Source organism: Biomphalaria glabrata, chromosome 14, assembly GCF_947242115.1.
Source record: "Biomphalaria glabrata chromosome 14, xgBioGlab47.1, whole genome shotgun sequence".
In the NCBI taxonomy this organism is placed as follows: domain Eukaryota; kingdom Metazoa; phylum Mollusca; class Gastropoda; family Planorbidae; genus Biomphalaria; species Biomphalaria glabrata.
The window spans coordinates 31,995,169-32,019,981 of NC_074724.1; the positions used below are offsets into that span (position 1 = coordinate 31,995,169).

The 24,813-nt window shown below is 39.0% G+C and overlaps 2 protein-coding genes across 2 annotated transcripts in view; one reads left to right on the forward strand and one right to left on the reverse strand.

Annotated features, from left to right (window-relative positions):
* The window catches only part of LOC106052499 (uncharacterized), a 37,307-nt gene extending 13,383 nt beyond the window's left edge, over nt 1–23,924 (reverse strand). The window contains exons 1-4 of the mRNA XM_056010322.1: nt 23,875–23,924; nt 5,806–6,697; nt 4,368–4,488; nt 57–2,991 (exon numbers count right to left, since the gene is read on the reverse strand). Of these exons, the coding sequence (XP_055866297.1) occupies nt 57–2,991; nt 4,368–4,488; nt 5,806–6,696 (3,947 nt within the window). The 5' untranslated portion in view covers nt 6,697; nt 23,875–23,924. The remainder of the gene's footprint in view (nt 1–56; nt 2,992–4,367; nt 4,489–5,805; nt 6,698–23,874) is intronic.
* LOC129922726 (uncharacterized protein PF3D7_1120000-like) lies at nt 11,279–24,813 on the forward strand. Its single transcript, XM_056009671.1, has 4 exons — nt 11,279–11,461; nt 11,495–12,305; nt 14,095–14,201; nt 24,757–24,813. Exons 1-4 carry the CDS (start codon nt 11,279–11,281, stop codon nt 24,811–24,813), a joined length of 1,158 nt encoding a protein of 385 aa, XP_055865646.1.

Below are 24,813 nucleotides of genomic sequence, written 5' to 3' on the forward strand. Positions count from 1 at the left end.
AAAAATTGTAAACAGAGATGTAAATAAACATTACGATTGAAAAAAAAAATGCTTACGTTTCCCCATCGCTGTCAAATCCCATCATTTGTTCTGGCAAGCTGCTGTAGGAAAACTTTGACAAGTCACTGCTGCCACTAATTTTGCTGGACTCCAGACTGCTGATAGTAATTTCCGCTGGCTGCTGATCAATAATTGATGGAGGGGCAATAGAGGCAGCCCCGATGGATGCTGAGGCAATGGATGCAGGTGTTTTTCCTCTATCTTTCTCTTCACATGTCCTGCTTGGCCCCCTCGGGGACAGGATCAGATCGTCATCAAAGCCAGGGGAGAAGAGAGGGAAAGTGATATCGTTAGTGTTTTGGATTGCCTGGCTCATCACGTTCTGTGATGAACGATACTGACCAGGTGTTCCTGTGGAGAAATTCTGAACAGAAGTTGCATGTACAGCATTGTTTATCTGCCCTTGGAAATATTCATGATTACCATTCCTCTGGAAGCTGTTTCTACTATCAACTGTGGTTGAATTTTGAACCTGAGGCCTGGAATTAGAAGAGATTGCTGATATCTCTGGCACAAGGAAGCTCATGATTTCACTGAAGCAGCTGTCATCCATTGAAGGCAACTGTCTATCAGCATTCGCAGAGCAGGCAGTCTTTGAGTGCATTCTTTCGGATGATTGAATAAGAGCACTTCCAGGAGTAGCCTGGACATTGTCCACCACGTCCATGGATGAGCTGTTGCTGAAATGCTGGGGGTAAAGGTTATCGTCATGTGTCGCATTGTCTGGATTCTCAATGCTCATCATAGAGGCATCACTAGAAGATATGGGGTGCCGACTAGTTGTGGTTGGAGCTGTTTGCAAGTTGCTCCAACCAGAGTTGAATTCTCTGGCTAACTGAGATTGTGAGGACAGGGACGTGGCAGGCGGCACCACTGAGTTACCTAAAGACATGTTAAAGCACTGTTGGGAGGACACAAGTGGCAATGGTGCATTCTGTTCAACTGGGTTTACATTGATCCAATTTTGTACATAGCTGAAACGAGCTTGTGAGGGCACTTGAAAATGTGGTGCATGAGATGACTGCTTCTGAGCTACGCTGGAAGTATTCGCCTCTTCTGACCTCAGTTTTGTAATCACTGGTTTCATTTGTGAGTAGCTCTTGCTGACATTCTCAGTCACCATCGGGGCTGCAAGTGCTTTGCTGTTCATTGTTGGCACCAATGTTGGTCCTAAATACACAGGATTATTTGGCTCTTTTGACCCTTGAGCTGTTCCTGAGGGATTGAACCCAGTCTGGGAAGTAAACAGGTAATCGTCCAAACTTGTCTTGCCTGACTGAAGTTTTTTCGCCTCTAGGCTGTTGATATCGTTGGGTGTCAGATATTTTGATTTATCGAAGCTTGAGGAATCAGCAAGCTGGCTAGTTGGTAAACCATTAATTCCACCAGCTGAAATAACAAACGGTTCTGCAGCCAAGAAAGCAGAAGAGTTTAAAATATAATCTAAACTCGATTGCTTGGGCTCCGATTCTGGAACCAAGGGCTGACCAGCAGCTTTATGCTTTTCAATGCTATTGGCCTTCATTTCAATGATACTCAGAGCGATTTCCAAGTCAGCGTCACTAATTGCCTTCTCTGTCTCATTGATAGTTGCAGCAGACGTTACAAGGTGTCTACCCGAAGCATCCCGAGCCCCTTGGGGATAAAAAGGAAGTTCATTTGTCCTTTCAACTACATTGCCACAAAGTCTTTCTGGGCCATTGGCTTGAGGGATTCTGTTGGATTGATCATGGCTGTAAGAAGATTTGAGCATAGTTGAAGATGACGACTTCCCGCTATCATTGCGTTTTGTGGCTCTATTTCTTTGCGAGCTTTTTCCATTTTGGGTGGTAGGAACTTTTTTGGAGACTTTCTTTTTCGGCTTTTCTTGTTCTGTAGTCTGAATTTGAAACACCTCACCAAACACACCCATTACTTGGAAATTATTGGAAGGATTTGGGGCTTGAAAAGAGGCTAAACTCTGATCATTAGTATAAAAGCAGCCTGAATCTAGAGGCGGGTCAGCCACATGATTGGAAATCCAATCGGAAACGTAATTAATTTTTTTCTGATGTGGAAGGTTTATTTTTGGTTTTTCGTTAGGACGAGTGGGGTTGAGTGGTGTCTTAATTTTTGAACAGTAAGCAGGATTAAAATTGCTGGCTCCAGAAGGATGTTGGGATGTAATGTATTGTGGGTCTGGTGGAGCTGGCAGTGGCACCACGCTTGAACATTCTTGCCCAGTTGTTTTAGTTTGAGTATTAAAATAAGTATTTGAAGAGAAAGGAAATATTTGGCTGTTGACAGGGTTATACAGTGAGGCTCCATTACTTTGTGCAAGGCTCTGGGGGTTATATCCAAGTGGCCCGAGTCCACCTGAATATGGGGATGAAGCTTGCTGGACAGCTTGGTTAGCAGCAGCAAAATTGTTGGGCTGCATGCCAGAATTAGGAATGGAATAGGGTGGAGGCTCAGGCCAGGGCTGCAAAGGAGCAGCAAAGCTGGACATACAGGAAGCTGTAGTCGTGGGCTTATACTGCTGTGGCATGACCGCTCCACCCCCATAGCTGGCATGGTAACCATTGTAAGATGATTCATTGCCTTGTGAATTTGAAGGGTAATGATGATTCCAAGACATGACATTGCCCGCCGAGTTCGATGGCCTGAGCTGTACAAAAGGTTGCTCTTGTGTCTTTGTGATCAAATTGCCAGGAAACATGCAAGATGTGTTCGGTGAGCTAGATATGGGGTTCATTTTAACATTAAAAGGTCCATCAATATCCACTGATGAATTACGGGATGCCCCCGCTCCCCCATTCTGATACTGAGTGACATCCTTCTCACTGCTAGAGCTGTCTCTTGACACAGAAGATGCTGTCATGTTGGTATCTGGAGTCTGGGGAGATGCACTTGAAACAGAACTTCCTGAGGTTCTCACGATCAACAATTGACCTGTAAAACACAAAATAAAATCAGCAAGGAGCACTAGATACATTTTTTACCTTTACCTATCCCTTAGTTTGATGCACCGTTGGGGCACCACGCAAAATTTGTTGACCATCCTTCTCCATTCCTCTCTGTCCTTAGCCTTAGAACCTCATTCAATGGCATGCCCGTCTATTCTTTTATGTTGTCCTCCCATCGCGTTCTCTGTCTGCCTCTCCTTCTTTTTCCTGGTACTGTTTCTTGAAGGAAGGTCTAAGCGAGCTCCGAAGATCTTGTGATATGGTCATAAATTTTTAGCTTGTGTTTTTTTAAATAAATAGATAAATATATAGGTAAAACCTGAAATTGAGATCTGTTTCATGAGTGAGTGACAATGCTATCAAACCAAGTCCCATGGGTTTAAACTCTGAGGAGATTTGACATTTTTATTAACAAGTTCTTTGCAGATTTCTAAATATGATATGGTATCAAAAAAACAAAACACTCTAGCTGTCAAAGTAAAGGTTTCAAGAATTAATTAGAAAAGACTTGGATTTTTATTCAAGATTTAGAATATTTAAAAGTGTAGACATGTGATGGTAGCTGTGACGTGCATAATTAATGGACATTCAGCATTGCGATGGTCACATAACACTCTTAGTGACCAAGGGACACTACTTCAATAGCCTTTACTGTTTGATTCCAGAAGATAACTGAACTGCGCCATTTCTTCTTCAAGCTGCCTGTGATTTATCAAATCACCACTTTTTAGCTTTATGAAACATTAGGACCAATTCAGATACTATACTATACTATACTATTCAGACCTATACTTGTATTATAAATTACAGACGTTCCTTCAAAACAGAAGGTAAAAATAGCTGTTTCATTACATTCCTTCAAAACAGAAGGTAAAATAGCTGTTTCATTACGTTCCTTCAAAACAGAAGGTAAAATAGCTGTTTCATTACATTCCTTCAAAACAGAAGGTAAAATAGCTGTTTCATTACATTCCTTCAAAACAGAAGGTAAAATAGCTGTTTCATTACATTCCTTCAAAACAGAAGGTAAAATAGCTGTTTCATTACATTCCTTCAAAACAGAAGGTAAAATAGCTGTTTCATTACGTTCCTTCAAAACAGAAGGTAAAATAGCTGTTTCATTACATTCCTTCAAAACAGAAGGTAAAATAGCTGTTTCATTACATTCCTTCAAAACAGAAGGTAAAATAGCTGTTTCATTACATTCCTTCAAAACAGAAGGTAAAATAGCTGTTTCATTACGTTCCTTCAAAACAGAAGGTAAAATAGCTGTTTCATTGTCATGATGTGTGGTAATTTTGCTGTCTTGCTTGCATGGAAACCACTATAAATATTAGTTTTACAAAATATAATTTTACACACCATTGGCTGTAGGCCTTGGTAAAATGGGTATGTAGGTCGCTGGTTTTTCTACCTTTTGACGGGCCGGCCTTCCTCTTTTCCCTTTCTCAATCAGAATTGACTGATACAAAGGATCGTCACTCTATAGATGCAGAAATAAGACAAACATTTTGATAGTCTATGTATTGCATACATTATTAGAGTTGGTGACTAAAAAGACTTCTCAGTCATAAAAGATGAACCATTTAATTTGGTACAGAAACATGCCTCAACAGTATATCACAAGAGAAAACAAAAATAGCTAGGGGTAAAGGTAAGTTGGTCTTCTGATTGATGGTTTAAAAATTCCTTTTTTTTTCCTTACTTTATTGTGTAGTCTCTATGTAAAAAGTCAGTAACATTAATGCGAAATACACATTACCATATTCTATATCATAAATTGTTTTTAAAGTACGTTTTAAAGTCATTAAATAAAGTCCATCAGAGGCATGAGGAAGACGCTGGCTCCAAAACAGCACTAAAAAAAGAGAAACTATATGGAGAGCTGCCTGATCTGAAAGTCATTGAGCAGTTCATCTCAATTGGTCTAGTCATCTGAACCCTCAAACAAAATAATGAGGGGGGCAGAAGAAGAAGGAAAAAAAAAGTGTTTTTATTAAACCAGTTATGAGTAAAAAAAAACTATCCCCAGAAGAATGATTTGAATATTGGGACCCAGGGAGTAAAATTCATTGGTCTTTAAGTAGAGTTATATAACATTTTAAAATTTTAGATTCATTCATACATTCTGTGTCTGGAGATGCAGTGGCTGAGTGGTAAAGTGCTTGGCTTCTGAACTGCAGGGTCCTGAGTTTGAATCCTGGTGAAGACTGGGATTTTTATTTTTGGGATTTTAAGGGGGCCTCTGAGTCCACCAAGCTCTAATGGGCACCTGATATTAGTTGGCGAAAAGTGATTGTGCAGGCCACATGAAATCCTCATTAACTATTGCCACTTAACAAATGATCTTTACATTATCTGCGCTATAGACTGCATGGTATGAACGGGAAACTATACTTAATTTTTTTGTTCTCTGTCTGGAATGCAAACCAACGTTTTTTCCATTTATAAGAATAGATTCTAGTTCTATAAGATTAGAAGTTTAAGTCTGCTCTATAAAGACTGGGATGAAGCACTAGTAGAGCAATGTAGATCAAGTATCTACAAAATAAGTATCTATAGCAGGGGTTCTCAACCTTGTGGGTCGCGACCCCCTTGGGGGTCGATTGACGATTTGCCAGGGGTCGCCTAAGACCATCGAAAATATGGATTGTATTTGTCTACTCTTCTATTGCTGTATGTGAGTGTCGGGGGGAGAGGGTCACGGCAGAGTTGGGGGGGGGGGGGGGTAAAAAGGGTCGCCGAGAATAAAAGGTTGAGAACCACTGATCTAAAGGGATTGCTTAGAATACAAACTTACATCATTTAAACTATCTATCGGGTTGGAATCATACTGTAAAGTGACCAGTCTGGATTCTTGGTTTTCATCGCCATTCTCCAAGTCCAAAGTCATTTCTGATGACTGCACAGATGGAGTATCAACCAAGTCATCTCTGGAAGGTGAAAGCTTTAAGCTGTTTTCCTCCAGCTCTCTGAAGTCAAAAAGCTCACCGGTCAGGTCCTGGTTCTGCTCTAGAGCAGCTCTGGTTTGCCAGAAAACTGAGTCCTTGGGACTAACATGACCATTGGTAGCGTGGCCATTCGCAGCATGAGCATTCCCACCTCTGGCACCACTGTTAGTGTGGAGAGATTTGGCAAAGCTGTTCAAAATGTTTGCTGATGCTGAAGCAGAAACAGAAGCACCGTCGGCACTGTCTTCAGACTTTCCATTGGTTGTGTCAGCAGTGATGACAGCGTGAATGTCTGTCAGTATGTCATCAGACGAGTAACGTTCTTCTTGATCATCATCGGCCCCATTTTCTTTAACCTGCTCCACGGACAGAGCATTCTTATTAAACACCTTCAAACTCTTTTCCACCTTCTTCTCACTGCGTGAACCACTGTGACCTGATCCTTGACCCACAAACAGGCAAGGGTCAATGGTCAGCTTTTCCAGGATGTCCAGATCAATCAAATCGGGGTCATCAAGGTTTTTCTCTAAATCTTCATGACAGTTCAGCGGCGTAGTTCTGTCACTCTGCATGTTTAGAAAGCTACTCCTTAAAATCTCCGCCACTTCGTCCAGATTATTATCCCCCCTTGATTGAAGGTTGCCAGGCTTGGTACACTGAATAGCTCCTTTAGACATTTTCATAACTTGTTTTGTCTCGTTACCTCTGACTTCAACTTTTGCGCACGAAGATTTGATCATTCTGAAAACAACGAAGAAAAAAAAAAAAAGATAATTAAAATGTATGTAGTAAGTTACTTAAATCAATATAAATGTGTTGATTGTAGAGGCGCACTTTAGGTGACCGCTAGTGAACGCGAAATTATGACGACATGAATTCAAAACGAGACTGTAGTGTAGATATAGATACATGGACAGTTGAGGCTTTCAAAGAAACATATTTTATTCTAGTGACTGAGACTAGACTGTTCCCATTCATATGCTATAATGCGCCTGTTGATTTACTTTATTGTAAATGTCTTGATAGGTGTGTCTATTTTATTACGAACTCAGGAGTAATACTACGCGTACAAAAACAGGCAACCAATCTTCTGATCATTACAAATTCTACAGACCCAGATTAGACACCTTCTAAATCTACACAATGATGTATACTGTTCAACAAATAAAGTTAACATAATCATAAGACTATGATAAGACAGACACAATATAATAATAGTTAGATGTAATGATCCGTTAGGGGCGGAGGTATGTGACATGTGTGTCTAGCCTTGATAGGCCTATTGGTTACTGTGGTGAACTAAGTGAATACACTTGGGTAAGATGGTAAGTGCTGGGTGAATAAATGAAATTGAGGATTTAAAAGAAAAAAAAAGTTTAAGTTAAATCTATAATTAAAAATGCGATACTTAGTTTGGAAGCCATTCATTTCATTTTTTTTTTGTTCGCCCTTTAAGTTGAAACTCAATGTATTTCCTCTGGCAGAATGGCGTAGCACGGGCGAAAGTTATTACCAATGTGGCTACACACATGGGAGACTGACGTCAGAGCGCGTGAATACCGGTAGCCGTTGTCGTCTGGTGTGGATATTGGTGCTATACAAGACTAAATTTAATTACTTATTTTGTGGTCTAACTAAATTATTTAGTAAATCTGAAAGGTAGGATTGATCAGAACATCACCTTCACGGCACTACATAACATGGCGTCAGGTTTTTACACGCATTGGGGACAAGGGGATGCTGATAACTACTTTCACGTAGATAGAGATCAAGAAAACAGCGAGTCGTTTGCCGCGAATTCGAATATGGGGGAGTTTGTCAAACTTGAATCTATGAACTGCCTGTCAAAAAAAAATGAGTCTACTTCCTTTCCTGACATGTCTAAAATAAGTTAAATATTTTTTTTAAATACCTAAAGAAAACATCTCGCTTATATTGAGTGAAGCTGCATCAAGTATTTTAGAATCTATCATAGCTGTACAAAATAGAGTAAGTATATTTCGGCTCTTGAGACTTTTACACATCTGCTATTTTGCAATGTTGTCAAGAGTCCCACTTGCGCTGTTATAAGCGAGGTAAACAAACAAAAAAAAAACAAACTGCTCGCATCTGAATTCGATCTAGAGCGCCCCCCCCCCACCCATGAAGGAAGTAAAAAAAAAAATAAAGTTCCCCATTCAGATCTAGTGGTCTTTGGTGCAGATAATGTAAAGGTCATCTGTTTCTATAGTCCAAACATCAAAATCTCTGATGCCTTACATGGTAAATGTTTCCTACCCCAAAACCTTAGGGAAATCGGGAGCTGGTGACCCTTTAGGCAGCTTGCAGCATACGGTGCTACATCCTGATACGCTGCTGATCCAAAACTATATTAATAACTAGTCTGCTCGTATAGTATTACTACGTACCATCCTTTAACCGTTGGAACAATTGTGTACACCCCTATCAGATTTGAAAGGCTCGCGTACATTTTTCTCTCACACCATCGCCCCCTTCCCCTCTAATAAGTCAGGGAAGATCGAACACGTGGACATGATCTAAGTCATGGAAGATCGAACAAGCTGGACATGATCTAAATCAGGGAAGATCGAACACGTGGACATGATCTAAATCAGGGAAGATCGAACACGTGGACATGATCTAAGTCAGGGAAGATCGAACACGCTGAACATGATCTAAGTCAGGGAAGATCGAACACGCTGGACATGATCTAAGTCAGGGAAGATCGAACACGCTGGAGATGATCTAAATCAGGGAAGATCGAACACGCTGGACATGATCTAAGTCAGGGAAGATCGAGCACGCTGGACATGATCTAAATCAGGGAAGATCGAACACGTGGACATGATCTAAGTCAGGGAAGATCGAACACGCTGAACATGATCTAAGTCAGGGAAGATCGAACACGCTGGACATGATCTAAGTCAGGGAAGATCGAACACGTGGACATGATCTAAGTCTGGGAAGATCGAACAACTCAGACTACAAGAACGTGTTTCGTTCCCAAAACAAACGAGCGCAAGGAAGGAAGAACGTTTAACTTCCTTGAAGCTCAAGATTTTATTCTAAACTAGTCGTTATAATTTTTTTTTTAAATTCTAAAATCTTTTCATCGGATTCCCAGATCACTTTTTGTTTTTCTCAATTAACAACCATTTTGCATCCATACCTCTTCCCCCACTCTCTCAAAGAACATTAAGCCATGCTTGCTTCGTTTGTTTCAGCCCTACAAGAACATTGTAACCTGTTGCAGTTCTCTCCCATGCCCCCAAGCGAAAGTCCTTTCAAATTCTGAGTCAGGACTTATTAACCCTACAGGTCTATGGTGTTATGAGTGACACTTCATCTGACAGCCCCCACTCACACTCATACTGAATTGATATGAACTCCCTCCCCCCCCCCCCCCCCACCCCCAGGACACTCTTGTCGATGACACCACGCACTGGAAGAATGTACGACTCATTGTCTTAGCAATTTCTTTTAGCAGCCACGCTAATATTTTCGCAATTTTAGTTTCAAATAAGTTATTTATTTTTTACTTCCACTACCAAGAAAAGTTTGAGCTAATAGAAGAATTTTTTTTTAAATTCCGACCCTACACTTATTCATGTCAATTAAAATTAAAATCATCCTGATTGCTTCAGGGAATGCAATAGCACTTTGGACAAAAAAACAAACAAACAAAAAACAACACCATCTTACATCAATGTGTGCCTGCATAGAAAATAAGAATTTCGTTATTAAAAAGAGTGGTTGCTTCTAAATATTCTGAGGAAAAAAAAAAAGATTCACTGATAAAGTATTAGCACATCGATGAAAAAAACTGTCAATTGAAAAACTAATTCTTAAACTAGCGAGATTATAAAACGTGTATGAACAAACTACTTAGAGAGCCTAGAGAGACATATGTTAATGTAAGAGAGAAGTAATGTGGTTTTTAGTTGGCAAAAAGCAAAGAAAAGTTCCCATTTCAGACCTTGCGATATATGGGGCAGATGATGTAAAGGTCATCTGCTTCTGTGGCCTACGGTTAACGAGGTTGTCAAGTGGCAATCACAACGACCAACCGCCAATACTTTTCACCCAACTAATGCCAGGTACCCATTAGAGCTGGGTGGACTCAGTGGCGCCCTAAAATCCCGGAAACCCTCGGTCTGGAAGCCGAGCGCTTTACCACTCGGCCACCGCGCCTCCCAGAAAAAGATGCCAAGACTAAAAACATCAGACCCTATGTATGAATACAATTTTCTTGTCATTTTGTATCTGTATATTCGTTATGTACTGGGTTAAAACAAAATTTAATCAAAATGTTGCATGTTTTCCACAAAGATGAGTCTGTTTTAATAAAAAAATAATCATCAAATCATTATACAGTATTAAGAACATTCAGAACATTTGAGAACAAATTACACATTGACGAAGAAAGTAAAGACAACTCTCTTTTAAAATTCCAGTGTTAAATCTAGTTGAGTTAAAATTCCAGGAAGCCAAGATAGTAACTTCTGGTAGGGCCCTACACATCTGTCTGCAAACAAACTGCCCCATGCTTTTAGTTTGGTCCGGCAGGGTCCCATGTAAGCATGTTTATTGTATTTTTTATAGAGTCATTCACCCCTTCAGCGGTAGGCTAAATCTCTGCTGTAATTAATATGACAGTGGGAAAGAGTTCTTTGTTTAAGCTTATTAAAAGGTTGAGTGGGGGGGGGGAGAGGAGGAAGAGAAATAGTGATTCACCGTGCCTGACCCTTCCCCCAGTGCCTCGGTATCAACGTCTTGACCTTGACAAAGCGCGTCGACTGTTACATTTTGGCCAGGAAGTGAATTGAATTTTTAACAGCGGAAATACCTTGAGCCCAAGACCTTCTGATGAAACGCTATTGACAGAGAAGAAGCAGTTAGGGATCCTTCCGTTATGACGTCCTCAAGATACGCTTACTCGCAGGTCCAACTATGGTACAGGAATGTGGATGTGTACTTTAATCATGAGAACGCAGTTATCGACACGGTCGAGATAGACGAGTGGTTAAGCGTTCGGCTGCTCGGCTGCTAATCTTAAGGCCGAGGCTTAAAGCCCAGGTGCAAGACTCTAAAAGCCTGAAACGGAGTGGTGTTGTGGACGGTCGTTGACTTGTAGCACCAAACTGCTGGTAGACAACTAAACCGCTGTAGGGGTATTATAGTTTCACGTGTAAAACTTGAAATGACTTGAGTAACTTCTTTGTGAACTAAGACTAAATAGAAACTTGTATTCCAGTAGAGACAAAGTCAACTTGAGATCAAATGAAATAAATGTAGCAGACTTTAGTCATATTATAAAATGGTATGTTGAACAAAATTAAAGTGACAGAGGATGACTTGGCATTGAAAGAGGATGACTTGGCATTGACAGATGATGACTTGGAAGTGACAGAGGATGACTTGGCATTGACAGAGGATGACTTGGAAGTGACAGAGGATGACTTGGCATTGACAGAGGATGACTTGGCATTGACAGAGGATGACTTGGCATTGACATAGGATGACTTGGCATTGACATAGGATGACTTGGCATTGACAGAGGATGACTTGGAAGTGACAGAGGATGACTTGGCATTGACAGAGGATGACTTGGAAGTGACAGAGGATGACTTGGCATTGACAGAGGATGACTTGGCATTGACAGAGGATGACTTGGCATTGACAGAGGATGACTTGGCATTGACAGAGGATGACTTGGAAGTGACAGAGGATGACTTGGCATTGACAGAGGATGACTTGGAAGTGACAGAGGATGACTTGGCATTGACAGAGGATGACTTGGCATTGACAGAGGATGACTTGGCATTGACAGAGGATGACTTGGAAGTGACAGAGGATGACTTGGCATTGACAGAGGATGACTTGGCATTGACAGAGGATGACTTGGCATTGACAGAGGATGACTTTGAAGTGACAGAGGATGACTTGGCATTGACAGAGGATGACTTGGCATTGACAGAGGATGACTTGGAAGTGACAGAGGATGACTTGGAAGTGACAGAGGATGACTTGGCATTGACAGAGGATGACTTGGCATTGACAGAGGATGACTTGGAAGTGACAGAGGATGACTTGGAAGTGACAGAGGATGACTTGGCATTGACAGAGGATGACTTGGAAGTGACAGAGGATGACTTGGCATTGACAGAGGATGACTTGGCATTGACAGAGGATGACTTGGAAGTGACAGAGGATGACTTGACATCAACAGAGGATGACTTGGAAGTGACAGAGGATGACTTGGCATTGACAGAGGATGACTTGGAAGTGACAGAGGATGACTTGGCATTGACAGAGGATGACTTGGCAGTTTGCTATGTCACAAAGTCCGGTGACATTTATTGGTCATTCTTTGTCATGAGGCAGTTCACCCTCTGAAGTTGGTTGAAACGAACGGTGTGTTGGGCCGTAAAAAGATTATTAGTCTGTGTAAAAAAAAATACTAGTTCCTTGGACTTGTTATTCTGTGGGATTTTTGGACCCCTGTTTAGGGTGAGTTACTTTGTTTGTGATATCTCTTATTATAGGTTGTATGAGATTGTCACTACTTCTAGTTTTAGAGTAGAAGTTGAGTTTTGTGTTTATTTCGTGCCAGTGTTGGAGTTGTATGTACAGAACTCGATTCTTTGCCAGTGTTGGCGTCGCTTATCTTCTCGGAAGTATCTTGAGTGTCTTTGTCAGATTGGCGATTATTGACGGCGTGGAGTGTCAGTGGCCGTTACACAACAGTTCGCGCCAGTTGGGGATCAGTTGAGGTCTAACTCTATCATTGCCGATGTCGACAGTATTGTGACGTCAATCAGTCAGCACCTGGTTTACTATGAAACCATGGTGACAATTTGGTATAATTTTGTTATTTAATTTTGTTATTTAAATTCATCCACATAGTTGGTTACTCTATGTACGACTGTGTGTGAATGATGTTCCTGTCAGGTTGAATCTCGGGACCTTAATTTTGTTCAGCTATTGAACAACCTAAATAACTCCTAAACCTGACTTTTGTTCAGCTATTGAACAATCTAAATAACTCCTAAACCTGACTTGTTTAGCTATTGAACAACCTAAATAACTCCTAAACCTGACTTGTTCAGCTATTGAACAATCTAAATAACTCCTAAACCTGACTTGTTCAGCTATTGAACAACCTAAATAACTCCTAAACCTGACTTGTTCAGCTATTGAACAACCTAAATAACTCCTAAACCTGACTTGATCAGCTATTGAACAACCTAAATAACTCCTAAACCTGACTTGATCAGCTATTGAACAATCTAAATAACTCCTAAACCTGACTTGTCCAGCTTTTGAACAACCTAAATAACTCCTAAACCTGACTTGTCCAGCTTTTGAACAACCTAAATAACTCCTAAACCTGACTTGTTCAGCTATTGAACAACCTAATTAACTCCTAAACCTGACAACAGCCATAGAATGTCGGGCAATGTTCACGGTAATACAAACGTGATCTAAGTCTATATTTAGTAACAAGGTCTAAGAGAAAGGAAATGGAGACTTGTGACTTCAATTTCGTGGAGGACGTCATTAATGGATGATCCCACTGAGAGATTTAAAATAAAATAAAAAATTTAAGCGCCACTTGAAGAAGAAATCTAATTAGGTCAAACTGACGTAAACATTTCACCATTTTTTTTTGGTCTGAATTGCTTTAGGCATGTCTCATCCATATTTTAAGAGCATGGCATTGGGTGCATGAGTCAGTGTGTTAGGCAATCGTAACAGTCGATGACGTAGAAGATGTCTGGGGGAGGAGTGGGCGCTACTTCACTGTCCTCGCTCCCATTTACCATCCATTCAAAGTCACACATACTCACACATATCACAACATCCCCTCTGGTGCTGGTTCCTATCTTTAAGAAAGACAACGAGGCCCGAGTCTGTTTCTACTGTGGAGTTGCAGCTCGAGCCCGTCTTGTTGATGAATACGTCGAAAGAATTACAGAACAAAATACCATTTCCCCCTAAGTGTTAAGAAAGTGAAACAATATGTGTACAAGAAAGAACATGGGTCAGTGCTGGCAGCATCAGGAAGTCAAAAAAAAATCCGGGAATTCGGGCTTAGATCTAAAACTAATTTCGGCATATTACAAATTTCTGCCCAGAACAAGGTTCTCGTCCTGCAGATATTGGCGGTGATGGAGATGGGTACGAGGGGTATCATTATCAGTCAAAGTTAAATGGTTTGAGATGCTTGAATCGTCATTTGGGGGTAAGTATTCGGTAGTCACGGTAAGGTTATGCGTAGTCCTCTTTCTCTCCTAACTGACGATACCAGCGTTGATTTCAGCAGAATGTGGTAAATAATTACGAGAGAAAGAGTTAGGTGAAAGTGACTATCGCGACCTGTCGAAGTCTTTGGGTCACACACAGGGAATTTGTGGTTATTCTAGAAGTAGGAGTCTGCATGACTTGGAAAAGTACATGACTTATTACTGTTAATGTGTTTTAGTTGGTAGATCCAGTCAGCTGACCCAACCTATTCTATAGGTGTATTTATTAAATGATTTTTTTTAATGTACTTAATTTTAATAACAAATATCTACAGACTTTCAATTGCAGTGTAAACAATTACAAACTACAAATTAAATCAAGGAGGATTCTCAACATTCTCTCGACTCACTTAAATATTCTCGTTCAAATATTCTCTCCCCTTTCAGCATTCATGAGTGTCTCCCCTTTCATCCGCCGTTCTGCTCTTTTACACCCGGTATACGCAATAGCATCTAAGTCTTGCATCAGTCAACACACACACACACACACACATATATACATATACTTTATCACAAGTAAAGAACACGATTTAGTAAAAGGTCATGTAAAGACATCATATTTTTCCCCCACCTTAACAGTACTCTGAGATGATAATGCATCAGGGACCTAGAAGAAGGATTTCTTACAGTTGGTAGACCATGGTAATGCTTCGGGAAACAGTCGCAGCCAAAAGGGAAAATAAACGCCTATTTCAAGTCATCCTTTTAAAAGAACGTAGAGGATGAGGGAAAGGAAATTGGTAAGAGGACCAATTTATCTCATCACAGACAGACGACTCAACATGCCTCATCGAGTGTTTATGAATATATTAGCATGTCACGGGAAGCAATACATTCCCGTTTTTTTGGGTTAGGAATTTCATAGTAAATTGACTCTACACAAGTAGGAGTCATCTCTGTTGCAAGTAATATCCAAGTGCATTGAACAATTTCCAGGTTTTTCCCTCGATGCACTAAAAAACAGAAGCAACATTTTTTTTTTAGTACAAAGCTTTCTATCTGGTACAATATTTGTACATGTTATTTCTCCCACACCCATTCTTGGATCAAGCTGAAACTCTGCACAATTATCTGTTGTACCTAACAAAACATAAATCAATCAAAAGATTAACCAATTAGTTAATTAATTATTGGTAGTTAATTATTTTGTTTCCTACTGAAAAGGGGAAATAAATGCTATTTATTGAGAGATGTGGATGTATATTTGGAGTTATTTCCCTCATTACGTTCTGTACACATTTTATTTCCCACTTCCCATGTTAGGATCACGTGGAAACTTTGCATAATCATTCATAGGTCATGAAAATACGTGTATCAATAAAAACATTAACATTAATTGGTGGTAATTAACTGTGTTTAATAAAGAAAAAGGGATCTTATTCCTATAGTATTGAGATATTTGGCAGCGAGTTTGCGTTTTTTCCATTATTTTTTTTTTTTTACTGTACGACTCATTATGCAAATGATTTCCAACGACAGTACAACTTCTGAGGTTTAGGTGGTCTAGCTGTTTGGAGCTACAGACAACGACAGTACAACTTCTGAGGTTTAGGTGGTCTAGCTGTTTGGAGCTACAGACAACGACAGTACATCTACTGAGGTTTAGGTGGTCTAGCTGTTTGGAGCTACAGACAACGACAGTACATCTACTGAGGTTTAGGTGGTCTAGCTGTTTGGAGCTACAGACGACGACTGTACTTAGAAAGTAGAGCGTATACTGTGTTCGGACCACTGGCGGATCCAGGGGGGGGGGCGGCAGGGGGCGATCGTGAAAAATGCAAGGAAACGCTTTTGGCTTCGCCCCGAACCCCAATGGGGGAAGCTTACAGCGCTCCCTCAGACCCCCAAGCTTGCAAGAGAAAGGCCTCAACATGACTTTTTTTTCCGCCGAAGGATGAGAAACACTGCTTTTTTTTTTTTCATTCTCATATATATCAATACATAGGGTTAGGACTTACTGGGCGTTAGGGTTTGGAAAAAAATCGCCCCCCCCCCCAACTCCAAAGCTCTGGATCCGCTAGTGGTTCGGTCCGATATGTAAGCTCGAGCTGCTATATGGTTAATACTAAAAGAAAAAGAGGATGGTCGTTGTGCTGGCTATACAACACCGCTGTCTAACATCTCACAAATACGCCTTCGCCGCGAATGTCCACAACTGCAATCCGACCAGAGCGCACACTGAGTGTGTTAGAATAACAGTGATTAATATGTTGTCTTATTGCGTCTTGTTCCGGCAAGATTAACTTGACCCAGACACCGTTTTATTCCCGATTGAAACTGTTCGCGCCAAGCGCGTTCACAAAAGTATGGGTTTGTATTGTTTCAGAGTGCCATTGTTTGAAAAACAAAGGTAGCAAGAGGAAAGTGTCCATTGTAATTTGCATTCTCATTCAATGGAAATATACCGCGAAAAGCTGATCATGCGTTGTCGATAAAAAAAAAACAACATCTGGGCTCCTTTAAGTTTCGGGTTTTGTGTGTGTGTGTGAAATTTCTCCAAAGATTAATAATTTACATACCAAATGAAAAAAAATAATATTAATAAAGTTTATAACTTTAAGCATTCATTAATCACTGAAATGAAAAAAATACCAAAAAAAAAAAACCAGTATAAATGTGAATGAAGGAAATAAAAAATTACACAAACATTTACAAATTATTTGGACAGAATCCAATCCAATATTTTTTGTCTCCGCTACTTAATGTTGCCACTAAGTAACGACTTCAACTTTCCATTTTAATCTCTTTATATACGTTTTTTTTTTCAATGCCGAGAAAATGCAAATGTTATCTGGCCAGGGTCGCGAACTATTTTTCGTGACCTTGTCTTGAGAATGATAAGTCACAACAATGTAACAGAAATCATTAATTTTAGAGGAAAACAGAACGAGGCTCGGACAGATATTAGCTTATCCTGGTAGATATCTTTTTATTATTAAGTATCACTATTCAAAGAAATATAAATTGCTGACTGTGTTACGTAAGAACGGGCACATGGAGATCTACAATGTATGTTTAACGTTAAGAACAGAGGCGTAGTGAGAGGGGGGGCAAGATGTCCCTGGCGCTATACTCAGTGGGGCGCTACCCTCATGGGGGGTGCCACACACTGAGAGGCGCCTATGTTCATGTTGGGGGAGGGGGCGCCAATAAAGTACATTGCCCCGGGGCGCATGTTTTGTTCACCACGCCTCTGGTTAAGAAGCAACCTTTTGATGAACGAGTAACAGGAACATGAACCTACCGTAAATAAATGTCATTAAGTGATGTGATGCTTTGATATTGAAAAGAGCTCGTTACAAAACTATACAGACATCGACGCAGAATACAGCCAGAATAAAAGAATACTAGTGTCCAATAAAACATAGTTATGTTATCAAATGCAACAAAATAATTCACCATAAGCTTAACCAAAAAAAAAATAAAAAAAAAGATTACAAATTGTAACAAAACTAAAGATCCTACCATAGGAGGTGCCAACGGCTCCAGTCACACTTAACAACCATTTACAGTCGAAGATAACTAAAATTTATGAAAGTCCAATAAAACTTAGATTGAATACACCAAAATAATTCACCATAAGCTTAACCAACAAAAAAAAATGATTACAAAATGTGTAAAGATCCTACCACGGGAGGCACCAACGACTCCAGTCAGACATAACAATCATTGACAGTCAAAGATAACTAAAATTTATGAACGGTGCAGATAAAAATAACCGACGGCATGACAAGGAAGTTTAAATCAAGAAATTAAAAAAAAAAGAGAGTTTTTATCTGTAGCACGTGGAAGTGTGAGGGGGGAGGGAGTTGCGGAACACTTCCAGACTATTTCCTGTTATTGCAAGTCCTTCTAGATTCAATCTCATCATTCGTCTCATACCACTACAGACAAACTGCATAAACACAACGAATGGATGTGTCTTATGAATAAGTTCGTAAACTTCATATACTAGCCCGCCAGACAGTTTGCACGTCGTTGTTGGAACATTCATTAACACGCCAAACTATGTCAGGACATTGCTTTTAGATTAACACGCCAAACTATATTAGGACATCGCTTTTAGATTAACACGCCAAACTATATTAGGACATCGCTTTTAGATTAACACGCCAAACTATATTAGGACATCGCTTTTAGATTAACACGCCAAACTATATTAGGACATCGCTTTTAGATTAACACGCCAAACTATATTATGACAATGCTTTTAGATTAACCCGCCAAACTATGTTATGACATTGCTTTTAGATTAACACGCCAAACTATGTTATGACATTGCTATTAGATTAACACGCCAAACTATGTTAGGACATCGCTTTTAGATTAACCCGCCAAACTATGTTATGACATTGCTTTTAGATTAACACGCCAAACTATGTTAGGACATCGATCTTATATTTATTAATCCACCAAACTATATTATGACATCGATCTTATATTTATTAACCCTCCAAACTATATTATGACATCGATCTTATAATTATTAACCCACCAAACTATATTATGACATCGATCTTATATTTATTAACCCTCCAAACTATATTATGACATCGATCTTATATTTATTAACCCTCCAAACTATATTAGGACATCGATCTTATATTTATTAACCCTCCAAACTATATTAGGACATCGATCTTATATTTATTAACCCTCCAAACTATATTAGGACATCGATCTTATATTTATTAACCTGCTAAACTATATTATGACATTGCTCTTACATTAACCAGCCAAACTATATTCGGTTCTCGTTGGCGATGTGGCCACTACACAGTTCTAGCGAAGCCATTATCTGTTGATTGCTGGAGTGGAAACTGTTTTTTTAGTTTGAAACAGACGCCAAAGCGTTTTAATTGGGGCAAAGAGACGTGAAAATAATGGTTGGAGAACCGCTTTAAGACTTGGCACACTGATCATTCATGCATATGACGGTCAATATACTAGCTGGCAGACAACAAGTACTTGAGGATCTACATAATAGTTTATACTTACAAAGAACAAATGATTTTAACATGGGAGGCACCAACCCAGTCAAACTTCACCATTAACAGTTAAAGAATTTCACCTTAAGCTAACTATTTAGACATAAAATGTACATTATACTATGTTTGAAGAATGTTTTCTTGTGCATTGTTGTACTGAGCAGTACATTGTACTATTTAAGAGCTGAAAAAATAGAGTATAATAATTTTTAAAAAGCTTGAAAGTTTTGAATATTATATAATTTGAAGTATACATAGGTTATATAATATGTATTGGTGATAACAATAGTGCTACCTTGGGTCTACAATTCAAGGTGACCTGTCACTAGAAGAGGAGATAAAAAAAAAGGCATAGGGAAGGCCTCATCAACCTTCGCTAGAAAACCAGAAGCTCACCACAGCGACCTAAATGGAGGTCTACAAGGCATGCGTACATAGCACGCTACTGTACGTCAGTGAGGACTACCTACACAAAACAAGAGAGGAAACTAAACTCATTCCACTTGCGCTGCCTTTGAAGGATCTTAAAAATAACATGGAAAGAAAAAGTGTGCAATACTGAGATCCTCGCGAGAACGGGCCTTCCCAGCATCTTTACAGTCCTCAGGCAACGCCGCCTGCGCTGGCTCGGACATGATCGCCGGATGGAGGATAATCGCATCCCGAAAATCATTCTGTTTCCGGCAACTTGCCTCTGGCTCAAGAAAAACTGGTCACCCCCACCTCCTTTAAGTTTATGTGATAAAAAGGGATTTAAAATCTGTGAACATATATGATACTGACCATTGGGAAGACATAGCCTTGGACCGCACTAGCCGGAGAGAGACGGTGACCAAGAAAGCTATGGATAGCGAGAAAACATGGGCCTCGATTCTAGAAGAAAAGCGTGCCACACGGAAAATGGCCACCTTGACATGCAAAATATGTGGACGGTAGTGTCTCTCCAAAGTAGGGCTCCACAGCCACATGAAAAAGTGTTCGCGATGAACCATAGTCGTTTCAAGACTGAAGGAGGCCACTGAATGTTATTTTTTATTAAAGGAAACCTCAGCATTTGCGCTATCCAATGTATTTTTTTTTCGTCATCAGTAATTCGTGACCCGAAACGAAATTAGTGTATATGTGGAAGAGTTTATATTGAAAATGTATGTTACAGATTTGGTAGCTGACTAATTGAGTCTTAACGGTTGCAATAAAAAATGTGACCAGTCACCAAATAGTAGGTGTCTACGAAATTTACTGACAAAGCAATACTTTTGGGAAGAAATATTATCCCAATAAATTTTACCGTGTAGGATTTCATCTTATATTTGTAGATCACGCGTTCCTTAAAGGACCGTTTTTATGGAGGACACCTGCACGGCTGATGTGATACAGAAAAGAAATGTGTGGGAGTTTTTCTGGTGTGCTTAGCCAAAGGCCTCGCTTCTAATTCGAGCGCATTGGGATAGGACCAATCGGTAATAGGGATGTAATACTTAACATCTGCTTGGATCTATTCAGACAGAAGTTTACAGGCAGATGGAGAAAAGCTTGCATAGGCCTAGAGTTCCAAGAGTCATAGACTCAACTCTTAGGACAAGCTCGCATAGGCCTAGAGTTCCAAGAGTCATAGACTCAACTCTTAGGACAAGCTCGCATAGGCCTATAGTTCCAAGAGTCATAGACTCAACTCTTAGGACAATCTTGCATAGGCCTAGAGTTCCAAGAGTCATAGACTCTACTCTTAGGGCAAGTTTGCATGGGCCTAGAGTTCCAAGAGTCATAGACTCAACTCTTAGGAAAATTAGTAGGATCTCATAATTGAATTTTGGAATCAGCTTGTAAGCCTAACAGTGGCGTAGCTAGGGTGAGGGAGGAGGGGGGAGAATTTGAAATTCCCAAATGAGTGTTTTTTGCATTAAAAATTAAATATTATGCAAAATGCAGGGGCCCCAAAGAGGTCAAGACCCCCCGGGCCCCCAAACGATGGGAAATAAAAATTCCTAGCTACGCCCCTGATGCCTAATTGACAAAGAATCAGTGAAGCTTGGCTATTTGCTCTTTAAGATGTGTGAAAAGCAGTGTTTCCCAAACTTTTGGCCTATGTGTACCCCTTTTATAATTTTTGTAATGCTGAGTCCCTCCCCCCCATACACACTTTAATTTATTAACAGAACATAATAAATGTGAATTTTTTAAAATTCAGCTTAGGTTAATGAGGTGCAAGGCGTACCCCCTCCGAAGTCTTCCCGTCTTGTAGAAAATTAACTGGCCATTGACTAGAGTCTAACTAAAGTGTCATAACAATAAAGAATTTTAAATTTCCTAAATTTGTATAAATAGTGCACTGGCACTGGCCGGATAACATTAGAGAATGGACCGGCCTCTTTCTTGATATCATGCTAAGAACAGCTGCTGACCGGTAAAAGTAGAGGGATTTTGTTACGCGAGCTGTCACATCACCCCCTACGACGAAAAAGGACAGATTATGATGCTGATGAGCACTTGAAGAAAGCTGTTTACAACAGGATATGAGCGAGCATATTGAAATGGTTGTAATCTGCTTATCTGGGTACTAAGTGAAAAATTATTTATGAGACTAATTTAGACAGCGACTGAAGCTTACATTATGAACTTAAATTAAATAGGTTCATACATACACCAGTGATGGCCAAACTACGGCCCGTGGATCACATCTGGCCTGTGATGCTGTGTTATGAAGCTCCTTTAAAGTATCCAAACATAGAAGCTGTAAAGGCTTAGTTCCAGTCACTAGTGGATTCATAACTTTTAAGTTGGGGGGGGGGGGGGGGGGGGAAGCCTTTTTTTTTTCCAAACCCTAACCTTAGGTATAAACAAAGTCACACACACACACACGCACAAACAAAGAGCAGTAATGGGAAAATAACATCAAAGAATGGGCAGGCCTGCCCATTAAATAGGTCCATTATCTAATGGCAATAAGAAAGAAGGATAATATGTTTATAGAAACTTGTCTTGGCATATACGGAATAAAAAAAATTTGCTTTTGTCTTTCTGAGTAGGCCTATTTCATTAAGTTGTGGTTTCTATTTCATTAAGTCATGGTTCAGTGTTTCACAATTCTATTTGCTATTCATAGTCAGAATGTTCAAAATCATTATAGATTTATATTATAACCCTACTATTACGCTGATGAGTAATGTTTTTTATAAACCCTGCCCTATGATGTTAATAAAACAAAAAATAGACCTAGATCTATATTATTATATACATAGTCTAGTCCAGTGTTTCCCAAAGTGGGGTACGCATACCCCCAGCGGTACAGGAAGACTTTGGAGGGGATAAGCGTTGCACCTCATTAACTATGCTGATGTTTTAACCATTTATTATGTTCCGTTAATAATTAAGTGGGGGGGGGGGGGGGTAGGGTTACTCAGCATTGCACAAATTATTAAAGGGGTAGGCCTACACATAGGTCAAAAGTTTGGGAAACCCTAGTCTATCTAGAATCTAGATTAGATCAAGCATACCCAAGCTAGATCTACTGAACTAGATTTCTAGATCTATTTAATCTCATAATATCTATATAATATCAATTAATATTAAGCATTATTAAATTAATTATTTTCTAGTAACTAAAGATGTATATTAAGACTTCCAATCATTACTGTCATGATTTGTCTAATGCTATTTTAGATTTAATAGATTTAGTTAATCGAGAAGTCTAGTGACTAGACTAGTAGTCCTAAGTAGTCTACTAAGTTAAGTACTACTGTGTAAGTGTAACAGACTCTATAGATTCTAGATCTATAGCCTATAGTCTATAATATAATACTACTACTTGACCTAGGTCCAGATCAATATATATAGAGAGAGATCTAGATCTCTCTATTAGATATAAATTATTATAAAGGACTGGTTTATATTTCTAAGTTTTATAAAGAATAACATCAAATTAACAGTCACTTGATTGAGGCTCACTTAACGTTCTACAAAACAACTAATCTTGAATCATAAAAATTAAACTTAGCATATAGTCTTATGATTCAATTTGTATTAAAAGTTTCAATTTTTACATGAGTGATTAAAATTATTTTAAATTATTATTACAAAACTTAGCATTAGTCTTATGATTCAATTTGTGTTAAAAGTTTGAATTTTTACATGAGTGTGAGTAAAATTATTTTAAACATGCGGCGGGTCAGATAAAGCCTTTCTGCTGGCCAGAGTTGGCCCACAGGCCATAGTTTGTCCATCACTGATCTAGATCAAAATTTAAATCTAAATACACTTACTTAAACTTAAAAACTCAAGATACTACTATTAGTAGGCCTACTACTTAGACTCAGTAAGAGCTAAATCTAGATTAGTATTCTAAAAAAAGACTTAGATCAAGATCTAGATCTAGATCTAGTATTAAATCTCTAATTTAGATCAAGTAGTAGATCAGATCCTATTAAAATTATATATAGAGTAGAGTCAATATTATATTTATATAGACTAATGTCTTTAGTCTATAGACAGTATAGTCCTATATAATTATAGGTCAATAGCATAAATCATAAGTTTGATCTAGACTCTAGACATATCATAATAATTAATATATAAATAGAGGGAGAGGTCTATATCTAGATCTATAATAAATTATATCATTGTATACCTTTTGTTGCTTGTACTTGTAACCTTTACTGGCTTTACTTTATTTGTTTTTTAACTTCTATAATTTAGAATAGTTAGTGTAAGTTAGAACTTAGTCTTGAGTCTTAGATCTAGAAATCTAGATCTAGAATCTAGATCTATATTGACTATATTATAATAAAGTCTATAGGCGACTATAGGCTACCTTTTCAGCTTCCAGTCCACTGGTTCTTGACTTGTCAGTGTCTCTTACTTATTGACTCTTGACACTGTGACTGTCACACTCTTGAGTCTTGACTTGTGAAACAGTGTCGACAGTGACGATGTGATGTGAAACACCTGTGCCTGTGACAACTGTGAGATCTAGCTAGGTTATCTAGATCTAGATTATGTTTTTTTATTGTAAATATTACAGGGCATCACACTATAAAAACAAACAGCTTCTGCAACGTAAACATTAAAAATGTATTGCCAACAAGAGTTACAACTGAACAACAATCGAAAGTTGTTCGCCTCCATGACAAAATTTTCCGGTTTTTCTAAAAATAAACTGTGTATCTAGAAATAGTCGTGTATGACCTACTTTTAAATTACCATCCAGTAGAATCTATAATACCACAATACAATGAATACATTTAGATCTTGACTTATTCTAGATCTATATAATACTCTTCAACTTCATAGATATACTAATGCTGAAATTATTGTGGTGAAAAAAAAGATCTTTAATTTTTAAATTTTTACAATACACTTAGAGCATGAAGGAAGATTAGCTATTTAAAAAGCTAGACTATTGACAATTGAGCTTGTATGGATCAATCAAAATAGACAAAAAGAGGGGATTCCCCTAAAAAGTATCACGCTTCGGAGTATGATTTCTGTTATTTCATAATATTATAAACAGATTGCCTCAGAGCCTCAGGCTCAGATTGCAGTTGGAATTTCAAAGTCTTCGGACTAG